Source organism: Antrostomus carolinensis, unplaced genomic scaffold (assembly GCF_000700745.2).
Source record: "Antrostomus carolinensis isolate BGI_N321 unplaced genomic scaffold, ASM70074v2 scaffold34295, whole genome shotgun sequence".
Taxonomy (NCBI): domain Eukaryota; kingdom Metazoa; phylum Chordata; class Aves; order Caprimulgiformes; family Caprimulgidae; genus Antrostomus; species Antrostomus carolinensis.
Window position 1 is genome coordinate 6,305 of NW_010319053.1, and position 13,883 is coordinate 20,187.

Genomic DNA, 13,883 nt, shown 5'->3' on the forward strand with positions numbered 1-13,883 from the left:
ATAATAATTGAAAAGCTCAAGGTATTTCTTCTTAATGCCTTTTTTTTTTTTTCTGATTAAAATGTCTTAAGGCACTCTACCACCTCTACTGTTTTTGCTATAATTTTGCTAACTTCTGTGGTTACCCAGAGAAAGGTGCAGTCACAGGTGTCAGTGGTTCTAATTAAAAGGGTGTTCAGCTATCTGTTAAAACAGTGCATGTACGCTGTAAGAGCTTAGTTAGGACACAGAGTAGCAAGGTAGGTGTAAACTGGTTTTCTTCTTCTGTTATAAGAATATGATACTTACAGAATTAAGGTTTTAAAGTTTGGCAAATACTGTGCCACAAACAGGGCCATTACATAGTGCAGATTTGTGACAAAATGTGAGTGGCAGCAGCAGAGACTTCTGGTATGATTCCTTCAATCTTTAACAATAAAAGGCTTTCTGTGTTTGTAAATTTAATAAAAGTTACTTTCTTTAACAGGCTGGACTAATTGAAGCCAATGGAGAGCTTAAGGTGTTTATAGACCAAAACCTAAGTCCTGGAAAAGGTAAGAACACAATTATTAGTAAGACTCTCCATTTCTTGATTTTTAGCTGTTATCCCTATTACTGGCTTTAAACTGCTTTTTTATCATAGCTTTTGTAAAGCTTTTCTTAAGTTATATAATTAGCAAGCAAACTGTAGATTTTGTGGTTTATAATTGTCTCTAAACTGCATGTGAAGTTCAGTGCTGGTTTGTCATCCCATATGTGATCTTCTCGTTAGCGTAGCTTGTGTTTAAGTATAAAGGCCAAGATGGTCCAAAGCATCTTTTCAGGTACTATGTTTTAGCAAATGTGAAAAATCCAGGAGTGTAGCAGCTGAAAATGGGTTATGCTGGTTTTTATGATAGTGCATCCACGCTAGTGCAAGCCTATCTGAAATAGTATTTTGAACAGAACTGTTTTGGGCCTGCAGATAATGGCTGTGCATGTATGATAGTGCAGTGTAATCGAGCAGTTTAATAAAACACAGACTCTAAGCTTCAATTTGATACGTAAGCTCAAAAACTAAGAGTATCCAAACATTTGGGGAATTATGTGCTGAACTTTACAGTCAGCGTAGTTGAGGTAAAAAACAGAAGCACCACTGAGTTCCAGTCACCAGCGATGTCATATAAACTCTTCTGTAAACTGATTATGTTGTGTGTGAAAACTAGATTTTTGTCCCCTGTATTCTTAGGGGAAGTTTCCACAGTGAGACTGTAGAACTATTCTCTCATTTCCAGTTAAGTATATTCTTGCCAGTTTATGCATTTGCTGGTGGCAGTGTTATTTTTCAGCCTAGTATTTTTCTCCAGTGTTTTTACCTCCTCTTTATAAATAACAATTGTGTATGTTAGCAGTCTTTAGTTTGACAGGCCAACTAGCCATTGTTTCCTAGGTTGGTCACTAGATGAGCTCTTCGTCCTCTGGATTTTCCTTATTGTTGTTCTTTGAATCTGTTTCATTACTTTCATCAACTTTCTTGAATGCAAGTGACCAAAATGGTGTATATATGACTGCAAGTGAAGTGTCAGTCATTTGTACAGAGGTATCAGCAATTTTTCTGTGCAACATTACGTGTGTGGTTCACAGCCATCTCACAATAGATTTTGGTGAAATGGCCATTTTCCTTTGTTGCTTCCAAATGATGATAGGCTCCTCTATTCTTGTGTATGACAGATGGGGTGCTTTGATACGCTGTAGTAGTAAGTAAGGTGAAATTTATTAGGACAGAGTCACTTACTTCTTCTTGTCTGATGCTCATAAACCTCACCGTTGACAAATCTATTGACTTTATGCGCTGTTGGGTTATGCTAGGACTCTCCGATTGTCTTGTAGTCCAGTTCAGGTGAACTCTATTATTTATTATTGCTCTAGTGTTTTATATACTGTTTCAGGAAACCCCTTTAAGCACTTATTTGCACAACTTGCAGAACTTCTAATTTCACCAATTTAACTAAAAATTTTTCGAGGTACATCAAGTATTTTATTGGAATCTCAGTAGGCTCTCTCTTTTGACATTCCCTTTTCTAAAATATACATTGCTTTACAAAAGGGACTGTCCAACTAATCTGCCAAGATCCACTTTTGATGGAGATGGCACTAAGGGTTGAATAACTTGGCACTTATTAACTGGTCCATGTGTTTATTTCTAATCAGAATCACACACCTAAACCAAAAAAAGTGTATAGGTAGATTACCTGATCCTTAACAGCTGTACTATTTTTCCTTACCTGCTATGGGTGGTAAAAGTGATGTTTTTGTCAGGGTAGATACTTGCAGGGGTATTTTACATCCATGTAGGTGTGTATATCTGGACCCTGTTACAGTCAGTGGAGAGCTAGTCAAAACAGCGCAGTCTAGACAGCAAGAATTGGAAATATGATTCTTCTGCAGCTCTTAAAGTAGAACTGGGCAAAATAGAGGCCATTTAATTGCTTGTAGAATTTCTAAACTAAATTCAAGTGATTAAATAGTTGATTATAGGCCTGCAGCAGAGTCAGGCTCTATTCTCAGTATATACCATCATGAATAACACATGCAAGCTAAGCTATCCTCAGCTAATTTATGCAACTCACTGCTTTTAGGAGAGTTTTGTAAAGTTAATGGACAGCAACTAGTTGTTACTATTGAGAAGAAACCACTGTTTCTCTTGGCTTGATCATTTCATGTTTCTTGCCTCTAACTTGTCTGTGTTTTATATACAGGCTCTGTAGTCTTAATCAGAGCTTAAAACAACAAATACTTTATCACCAAAGTTCTGATATGTATCAGAATTCATTTGCTAAAGTAGTACTTATTTTCTGTTGTCACTTTTAAAGAACTTTTAGGCTTTTGGTGTAGTCTTTATATGTTGGAATTTAAATGTCAGTACTATCTACTTTGTAAAAGCAACTGTCTGCACTACATGGCATTATATAAAAAAATCCAGTCCTCTGCTGTCTGGTTCAGTTTGTACAAAATTTCTCTTAATTTCACAATGAAGAGGGATTCAGTCCACAGCAATAAATGAAAAACACAAAGTAAGCTTTCCACGGGGCAGCAGAAATGTAGCTGGGGTACTTAGTATGAATAGTAGGAGGTCAGGAAAAATCTTTATTCTTCTCTAGTGGTCATAATTAATTTTTTTTTCCCCTTCCCCTTTTGAATTTCTATTTCTTAAAAGGAAGGAGACTTTTTTTGAAATTGCAAGTCAAGCACAAGGAAAGTTTGAGAATACATTGCATTATTGATACAGGATCAAACTTTCCTGCTGTATCCGATGAGTGGTTTGCTTAGCCCAATCTACTGCCCCCAACAACAGTAGTAGGGCTGGCTCTTCAGGGAGCCTGGCTAATTTTTGAAGTTCATTCTCCTTATGCTCTCACAGCACTCGAGGTTATTGTATTAGTAATATCAGAGGGTGTATTCCAGCATCTTTTCAGAAAAGTCCAACTTTGAGAGACTCAGCAAATAAAGAATGCAACCTCAACAAGAAACTTAAGAGTTGCTTCAGTTTCCACATGTTGCCAGCCAGATGTGAAAGGAGGAGGAACTCAACTGTCAGAGAAATTAAGGTATTATGGGAGTGGTACAGGAAAAAAAATTACTTGTCCACTGGGTCTTAAGGACATGGTTTGGGAGAAAGAGAGCATAATATCTTTCTTGAAAAGGTTCTGTAACACTTCATCAAAGGTCTATAAAGTGAATATGGGGCTAAGTGGTAGGTACATGAGTCAATATTGAAACATAAGCAAAGGTTGACTTTTCTGGCCAGAAAAGGTTCTTACACAACAGTTCTTACAGCCCGAACAGCTTCTTCTGCACAGAATAGCCTGTGAATGGACTTCTGCAAATTTTTAATCTGCACTAGCAGAAATCTGGGAATTGTGAATTGTTTATTTTTAGATTAAGTTTGTTAGGGTATGTAGCTCTTGTTTCTTAGAAGAGTGATGAAAAGGGGATATCACTTATCTTGCTATGCTGAGTAGTTATGCTGCATGACCTCTTGCTCAAAAAGTCCTAAAGCTATAGCATCTGAGAAGGAGAGGGCATGTTAGGGAAGTATCTCTGTATGCAAATCCTGTCCTTACATTAATTCCCTGATCATTCAGATAGCCACTGTCAGAAACAGGTTACCAACCTAGGCAGACTTTTTTTACTTCAACTAGTGGGGATATGCTTCAGTCGAACTCATTTTGGACAGACTGGTCTCAACTATGAACTCCAGATTAGGATTTTTGTTTTTAAAGCAGAAACTGACTTTATTTGTTTTAAGAGGACAAAATAGAAAAACAAAAAAATTGCTTAGTTTATAATGCATGTAATTTTGAGTAAATTGGTCGTGGACATAAAATACCATTGTAGAAAATGCTCTAAAAATGTCTTTCTTCAAAAACATCTTTAGCGTGGAATAAGAGGGTGGTGTCAGTCTTTATCTGTAGTAGAAATGAGCTAGAAGCTTGTGCTTCCTCCAGTGCTTGTGCGACCTCTAGAAAAGATTGGGTGTAAATTCACCTGTGTTTTCTGATACCCCTGTGTATCTCCGTTTTTGGGGTGTAATGCCCCATTTAGCCCTGAAAAAACAGCATTCCATGGTGCTGCTCAAGCAAGATGCAAGTTTTCCCTTCTATGAAGATGACACCATTAGCTTTGCTAACCGGAGGAGGATTTTCTCTCTGCCTACTTCTGTTCCTTCACCACTAAGAATTTAATCTAGAAGGCTAATTTTTAAAGTTGAATCTTGGTAAATCATCAGTGGAGTGATACACCAGTTATATCAACCCCTGTTTGATCTAAGACCATATTGATTCCTCGATCTTACAAACCTTTTAGAAAATGTACTGTTTAATTAGTTTTTCTTCTTGATGGAAGTGCATATGTTTTGGATAAATTTGTTTACTATTTGAGTATTTGCCAGTCCTTGGATGAGGCAACTTAAATAAGGCAGGTTTTCAGTATGTTTGGCTCCAGGTGGTGCTGTTGAAAAGCTCTGACTCCTCCTGGGAGGATGTGAGGTATGACATTTCCATCTTAGTGCAAGGTCTGCCAAGTTTGTAGTCTGGTAGGCTTTAAGTGGCACAGATCCCCAGATTTACCCGGCAGTGGTTTGATTTGGTACAAGTATGACTGTGAAAAGTTTGGTGTACTTGGTAAGCAGGAAGATGGTTTTCTGGGATAACCCTTTTCAAGAGAGAAGCAGCAACGTAACGTGCAGAGGGTGGAAAGGGAGGATTTTTGTTTCAGGAAATCCTGAGCATGATGGGTTCTTTCAAAAATGTTGTAGCTTTGTGAGTGAGTTAACATGCACAGCAGAAGGCAGCTGTATATCCAGATACCCTCTCACTGATGAACGCTCACAAAGCCACTTTACTTTTATATCTGCTGTTGTATTTACTGTCAGCTTCAATTGTGACATTGTGGAGGAATGCTAAATTTCATTGGAAGCAGTTACAGGTTTTCTTGGCTCATTCCAAAAGATCCAATTGCGTTTTTTTTCCCTAAAGCCTCAGTTGCTGAGAACATAATTACACAGGGTCCTTTCCGTTGCTTCTTACTCTATATTCAGGAATGGCCTTTGTAGAGATTGTGCCTAAATTAATCCTAGTAAACCCTGAAATTAGAAGCAATGTTTATAAAAATTTCAAAGGTCAAGTGAAGAAAAGCTCTACAGGCACCCAAATTATGATTTATAGCTCTGTGCCTTTTCTGCCAATAATAAAAAGGATTACATGCTTTATCGAAGACAGACTAAGAGAGCAGTTTAAATATGGAGTGATTCCAGATTGACTTGATTGTTAATTGTGGGCTTCTTGCATACCTTGGTTCCAAGGCAAGGATAATCTCATTTGAATATTTTAATTGTTATCTTAGTTTGCTTCCATTCGGGGATTTAAAAAAAAAATAAATTGTGAATTCCTGGCTTTGTTTTGGAATATCTACCTGGCTAATTGCTTAAGCTTGAGATTTCTAAAATTAACCCTGTATGTGGACTTTGAGCGACAATTATTAGAATTAATCTTGAGGGTTAGAAAATACATATGGGTTGGAGGGATGGAAAGAATTCTAGTAGGCACTGAACCAGTAAAACTTCCTTATGAGTTAGTGTCTTCTAAAAGTTATTTGGCAATTAATTTTAGGGACTCAGAAATATTGCTGTTCACAGGGAGATGGCATTTTGAAGAAAACTGTTACGTTCTGATCCTTATTATAGTCAGGTTAGTGTTGATATTTAAGTATTAAATACAACACTGTTCAATTCTTATCCTGCTCCTTACTTGTGGAGATATTTGGGTGAAAGAAATTACCTGCTTCAGGTGAGTGCAAAGGAAAAGGTAACAGATGATGTTTAATGGTGTATTGAAATTAAAGCGCTTAAATGATTTGAAAAGTACTCAGAAAGAAAATTTGGATCTTCTGTCATGCCAGTAGGTGGCATTATTGGTATGTAACCAGAAAATACTTGTAAAAGATGTGTATAGCTCCTTTCACCTCTTATGCTTTAAAATAGGGTTTCACATTTTATGGGCATAAAGAACTTTAGTTTTGTTTTTCATCTTAGATTTGGTAAATGAAAAAAAAAAATGAAGTGAAATATGCAAATTTTTAAGGTGTATTTAGACTCTTACATTTCAACACTGTCTTGTTCTTTTTATTTATATGACAAGAAATATCTGCAGTGTGGCGTTAGTGTTAATTTTATTTGCAAGATCAAACTCTCCCTTATTTTTGGCAGTAACTGGAATTGTTCCTCTGGAACAGAAGTAGAAATTATTTCAGATCCCATGATTCATGCTTTAGCAAACAGATATATGTCTGAACGTTAATTATAAAATGGTTGTTGTATTGCTGCAGCTGAGGTAATTCCAAGCAATTACTAATATCTAAAGTCAAGCTCAGGAAATAAAACTTGCAAATAGAATAGTATTTGGAAAAGTCTAAAAAGACATTTAAAAAGCCTAAAGTTAGACCGCACAATTTATTTCAACACAGGCTTGGAAAGACTGGTTTGTGACAGCTAAAGTATTACTAGTCATATCTAAGAACGGTAAGAATTGCCTAAAAGTCCAAATTGATGCAAGAAATTACTTAGGTGCTTAGCAGCACTATGCCCTGGAGAAGATTGATGTATTTGCAGAAGTGCTCAGAGTTGCTGTATAAGCAGGTTTGTTGTCTTAACAGGATGGTATGGCTGGTTCAGTAAGCAGAGAGGTATTTTTGCATGACTTGGCACAAAACTGTGTGTTGTCAAAGCTTATGGGGGGTTGATACCCCCAAAAAGAGTTCAGTGTTTTCTGAAAATGAGCTCATAACTAACTAATCATAAAATGTCTGTGGTGTTTATGAGAGACGTTACAAACTGCGGCTTCCCAGGAGCTCCTAGGAACATAATTGTCACCTCTGTCTTCTTTCCCAGATTTGCTAAGCACATCCTTTATACATATTTTGTATATATATGTAATCTAATAAACTAAAACTAGTCAAGCTGATGCTTTTGTGGTAAGGAGTGATTTTCTTTGTAGGTGATGGGCATGGAAGACTGGATAAAAGGCACTCTAATGGCACCTTTAATATTTTTATCCTAGGTGGGTCTTCAAGACTCCTCTTGCACTTGGAAGAAAGCAACAGTTCAGGCTCAGTGATTTAGGGTAGATTTTATAAAGCAAAATGCACAGCAAATACTGTAACAGTCCTTGAGGTAACTGCTTGGCATTTGATTTTCACTTCACCTGTATTTAGTATTGGAGTTGGATGAGATTGTTGTCAAGCACTGTGTGAGTTACTTCATTGAGACCACTTAATGGTTTTGAGGCTTTAGTACACTTGTTTCCTGCTGTCATGATGCTTTGAGGTAGAGAGAGAGGGGGAAGCCTGCCCCATAATTCATACAGAAAACTTTTCTTGTTATGACATTGATATGATACCTTGTTGTTCTAGGTTGCTTCTTCTAGACATTTGTTTTGTTATCTCTTGTTCAGTGATAGTTGCAAAGACAAGTTGAGGACTTTGCTGAACTTAGCTGGTTGCATCCAGACTGCCATACTAGCTTTCTGTAGCTCTGAAATTCTCACTTCCTGGGAGTCCCATCATGACTATAGATGATATTCTGAGCTCTACTTCACTGCTGTCCAAAACAGGATTCACAGTCATCTCTGTCTCAGCTTCAGAGATTGCACACTTGTGTTTGAACTGCATGAGGATTTGGACCCTTCTAGGGATTCTTCCACTGTAGATGTAGGAAGCTTCTTGTGCTTTGTTATTTTGGAGTCTTCAAACACACACCCTTACTGTTACTTCTGTGTACTCATGCTGAGTAATGAACTTAAGTTTTTCCTAAGATCTGCCTTCCTTATCTTTCAGCCTCCATCATGAGCTTCCATGAGGTCTCTCATATCTTTTAAAAAAAACCCCACAAAACAAACTTTTAGTTTTGTTTTGTTGGTTAGATTTCTATTGCTTGGTAATGCATGGAAGAGAACCTGTAGGCTGGTCACTGGGCAGTTTTTTGTTAGCCCTGGAGTTGGCATTAGCTGTGGAAGTTTCTATGGTGGCAAAGAAGCCATGTAAAAGGGGGCAAATTAAACTTTCGGGTACATGGGATAAAATGTCCTAAGGCATAGTGCTGTCAGTTTTATTGACAGCAGCCCAAACAACTAGATAAAATGGTACTTCAGATTAATGAAAGATGTTTTAGAAGAAGCTAATCTATTTCGTAGTTCTTGCATCTTCTGTAAGTATATATTTCGTATTGGAAATAAGTGTTACCTTGAACAGAATCCAAAAAAGAGTTGGAAAGCTTCTATAAACCTCTAGTCCTGAATTATTTCAAACTATAGTTTTTCTTTCTGTTTGCAGGAGATGTAAATACTTTGCTCTTCCTTTACTAGAGAGGAGGGTACTACTAGAAGCATACTAAGCTGTCAACTACATGGCTGAACTAGCCAAATGCAGCTTTCTTGAGTAGGTTAGTGGCAAATAAGAACTAGCTGAAGTTGGTACAAAGACAAGTAGAGGCCATTACTAAAGATCAGGGAGTCTAACTTAAGGTCTTCTATAGGCGTCTCTGTAGTAAGTCCCATGATTTGCAGAGACCCTGAGAGAAATCTAATCTGATAAGCCAAAGCTTTTAAATTCAAAAAACAACTTTTGAAAAAAAATCAGGTGGGCTTAAGCTACTTTACATTCCTGTAAAAGACCCTGCTCACTTTTTGATTTCAAACTTGATTTTTTTCAGAGCATTTTTTACAGAGACCAGCTTGGGGTTGGATGGTGACACGCTGAAAAGAGAGAGGCATGTTATGCACTTAAGACTAATATGCTTTTTGTTATTTAGGATTTTTGTTTATTCTGAGCACTTGGTTTGATGGACAGGTTTGGAGCTGGAATTAGCTTTGTCTGTATTTGCTTTACAAAATGGTTAGAGTGTGGAATTTCATTAGTGACGTTGAGGTAGAATTCCCTCTCCTTCTCTTCCTATCTCTTTTCTTACCAAAAAGAAGAAAAAATTCACATACAGAAGAGTGCCAGAACTGAATCTACGACTTTTTCCAGATAATATGGATAGTTTTCATGTAATCTTGTATGTCTTCTTCATCTTAAGCAGTGCAAGTACTCTGTATTAATAGAAATTCTATTCCTATTAACCTAAAAAAAAAAAAAAAATCCTGAAAAAAGGTATAGAATGTTCCAAATGGCACTTGGCCTTCTCAGAAGTGACAATTGCACTGTCCATGTCACTTCCTTTATCTTCTTGTTCAAAGAAGTCTCACTGGACTTCTTTGGTCTCCAAAAGAGACCCATTGGGCTCTTCGGCTGACATTCTCTTAGTTATGAGCTTTATCAGGTAATTGATAGTACTGTTCTCTTTTTGAGAGCATAAGTCATATTTGACTTGTATTGAGTTTGACTTAATAATATTGCTGTCTTTGAATTGTGTAGCTGTTGTTAAGCTAGATTCCAACTGCTTTGTTCAAACCACCAGTTTCAAAGCTTATGTAATTGACAGAAAAGTTTGTAGAGTTCATAAGAGTGGTTATACTGCAAAATGTCATTTGCAGGGTTAATTTTGTCTAGAGTTTTCTTAAAGTAACCCTTTAACCTTCAATCACATGGAGTATTTACTTACAGAGTGGTCTGATAGACAGCATTTAGTTGAGACTGTTGCAGGAGATGGTGGGAATTACTTTGCATTCTGACAAACCACTCTCTTCTCATTCTGCATGTTCTTTTTTTGCCATGTAGTAATTCCAAAAGTGCTTGCAAGATTACTTTCTTGCCAAATCCAGTTCCACCATATACAATATTGCTACTATAGAAGACAGACTGATACAACTTTGTTAGAGGCTGCATTATCAGTAAACTGACTTGTTTTTCTGTTGCCTTCTGTTGTTTCATCACTCCTGTTGCTTTTCTCTTTCACAAGTGAAGAAAACTTAAAGATCAGATCAATTACATCAGAAAATGTTACAGCACCTAGAATGAATGGGATTTCTGCTCCTGAGGCAAGGAGTACCTCAGCCAAACCTCTTTGATATGAAACGCCAAATTCAAAGGCACTAGGGTTGCATGAACTGGAGCAGTGAGCTTTGAGAGATCTACTGCTTTGTCTGCAGAGGGCACTCCTTTCTCTAATTTTAGATGTACTGTGTCTTTTTCTGTGGCATGTTAAGTTACATAAAATGTTCATAATTGCCTGTATCACCAGTCTGATTTACTGCTGAAATTCTGCAAGGGATTCTTTCTTTTTGGTAAAATTTTGTGGTTTTTTTCATATGCAAGCAAAGGTCTGGTTCAGGAGTTCTCCCCTAAGTGCAGTTAGTAACCGAAGGCTATTTCCTGTATACTCTGTGTGAAGAGAGCACTTACTCGGAACAGTCTGTAGACAGATAAATAATAGATTTTGTTAAAGGGTGCTGCTGCTTTTGCTGTGCAAGTTTTATATTACATTACTCCTTGATTCCATCATATCATTATCTTCTGTTTGGAGACATTTTGGAACTTCTTATGATGAAGTTCTAATTCATTTAGGTTTAATAATTGCTTATAAGTTACTAAGAGTAGTCTTCCAAGACTGTTGATGTTTGGAAGACCGAAAATTTAAGAAGCTATATCCTTAAAGATAATTTTTTGTGTGTGCTTTACCTGACCTTTTCTATGTTTTTGAAGTCTTTAGAAGAAGAAAAAAAAGTGTCAGGAACTTGTAGCATTAATATGTTTGTTTTGAAAAGGAAGAAGAGTTGGTGCCAGGGAAGCTGTTTGCAAACTTGCGGTTTGATTTTTACATGCTGCTATGCACACTGTATGTATGTTGGCCACAAATACAAGATTATTTAGATTGCAGTGATTGCTCCAAGAGTAACAGTAATTAACAAACGATTAGTAAAATTCCTTTGAGAAACTGAGCTGTTAGCCACTTGCAAAGCTAAGTTAATAAAGTTATTTCTGCTTGTATACTTAAACAAACAAACAAACCACACACACAAAACCACTATGAAACCAGAGCATTATGAACCTTTGATGAAAACGCAGGTGGCTATGAGAAAAATGTTTGCACATCAGGTAAATGATAAAATAATAGGATGCACTTGGACAGAGACAAATTGAAAATACTCTTAAAAAAAAAAAAATCATCCCCCCCCCATCCCTCCCAGTTGTTGAACATTTCTGCTCTTCCCTGTTTAGTATGGTATCCTTTTTAGGTTGTCTTTGGCTTTGCTTCAAACTGAAGTGTACGTTAATGTTCTTCCAGATATATTTGCATTTCCTTGCCAATCAGTTTGTGCCATATAGACAGACATACCTTGCTGTTTCTGTTTAGAGTCAGGTTGGTTCCGTTGCATGAATTACTCTGGCACAGCACCACAGCACATGTTAGTGTAATTAAAAACTTCAGATGAGCATAGTGTGTACTCTTACCTTCATGCAGATGTTTTAGTTGTGGATAGCTATTTGTATTCCCAGAATTAAATGAATAATATAAGGATGCTGGAGGCCTTTTAATCTAACCTTACAGTCAAACCAGGGCCAGCTTCAAAGCACAGAGCCTTCAGTAGTTGAATTTTTCTGTATGTCTCCAGGGAACCTCCTGGGCAACCTGTTGCTGTGCTTTACCTTTCTTGTTGTGAACTCTTTTCCTCATGCTTGGTTGGAATTTGCTGTGCAGCAACTTCTGACTGTTGCCTCTTCATTTTGTTGTGTCCTCTGTCAACTCTAGCTCCCATTTGATAATTGAAGGCAGTGGTTAGATTCCCACAAATACACCCCTCGTCCCACCTTGATCTTCTTTTCTACAGGCTGAAAGTGCCGAGCTCCTTCAGCTTCTCCTTGTATATCATATGCTGCAGTACCCTAGCCATAATAGTGTCTTTCTGATGGACTCTCTCCTGTTTATTAATGCCTCTCTTGCACTGTGAGCCCCAAAACTGAACAAGAGTGATGCAGGTACAGCTTAAAGAGTGCTGGAGTAAAAGGGAATAATACCTTCTTTTGTACTTATTTCTGTACCCTTCCAAATGCAGCCCAGGATGTGGTTAAGTCTAAATTAGCATAGGAGTGTACTTCTGGGTCACATTCAGCTCAGTGTCCACCCAGACCCCCAGGTCCTTTGCATATCTGCTTCTTCACTGCTCAGCCCTGACCTCTGCTGTTGCATGGAGTTACACTGTCACAGTTATAAGAATTTTGCATTTGTTTTTGTTGACTACATAGAAGTTTTTAAGAAACAGCATGGTAGCATACTTATTTTTAAACATACCAGAAGAATGAAGTCTCTTGAGTGTGTCTGAAGAGTTGATAGATGACCAAGATGGTTAGGGAGAGTCTCATGGCAATACTGTTCTTTATGAAGTTGTCCTACTGAAGTATTGCTAGAAGTTGTCGTCTTAGGAAAAAATTGATAACAAGAATGGTTAGAAATCATCATGGCCAGAGAATATCTACCTGTGAATTCTTAAATGACCTAGCAATGGTACTGCTGTCCTACTAACTCAATGTATGTATGATTCATATAATACCAGAAGGACAGAAAGCAACATATCCTGCACCAATTTTTTAAGGGCTCAGATAACTGCAGATGAGTAAGGCAGACTTCTGTTAGGCAAGAGCACCTAACAGAGAAGTAGAAGACATACGAATAAGTGTGATAATGGGCAGGAGTTAACAGGGCTTTTCTAGAGGAGAGGAAAAGGGAAGTTAGGAGGTTACGTCTTTTCAAAGTCATGCTTTGAAAGAGTCAACAACCATGTGGATAAGAGTTATCTAATCAGTATGATGTCCTTGAATTTCTTAAAAATAACAACAAAAAAACCTTGATTATCAGGGTCTGTAATCAGCCTCTTAAAGAAACTAAGGTGTCAGAACAAGAGAGCCTCCCATGGGTTAATAATTGGTGGAAACCAACCTAGATACAGTGGGGACCCCAAGTGAGCTGTTAGCACTCAAGTAAGATCTTGAAGTCATTCTAGGTTATGTTAAGAAAATGTGTTATCGGTGTTCAGTGGGGAACAAGCAAATTGAATTTTGAGAATTATTTGGAAAGGAACAGGATATAAAATAGAAAACGTGCTATGGAGTTATACAATAACATGTGGCATTCCTTTGTCATGAATAATGTGTCCATCCCTGTCCTCTGCAAAAATAAAGAGTAGGAGAACCAGAAAGAGTATGGGCAAGAAGAACTGTCAAAAGTAAGGAAAGATGATCAGAGAGATGAGGCATCATAACTTTGGAAAGCAGTTACAACTCTTATTTTGTACAGAAAATACAATCTTCAGATTGCTTTATTGTTTTTAAAGCAATGAAGAGGAGGAGGAGGTGGTTAGAAAAAGACCTACTGACCTCCAGGAAGCTGAGAAGAAGATAACACAAGCACCAGTAGCCAGGGTAGCTTGTATTGC

General features: G+C 37.4%; 1 protein-coding gene across 1 annotated transcript in view; it reads left to right on the top strand.

Annotated features, from left to right (window-relative positions):
- Positions 1 to 466: 466 nt before the first annotated feature.
- TFDP1 (transcription factor Dp-1) overlaps positions 467 to 13,883 on the top strand; it is a gene marked incomplete at its 5' end in the record, with an annotated part of 31,857 nt that continues 18,440 nt past the window's right edge. The window contains one exon of the mRNA XM_029085233.1: positions 467 to 533. Coding sequence (XP_028941066.1) covers positions 467 to 533 — 67 coding nt within the window. The remainder of the gene's footprint in view (positions 534 to 13,883) is intronic.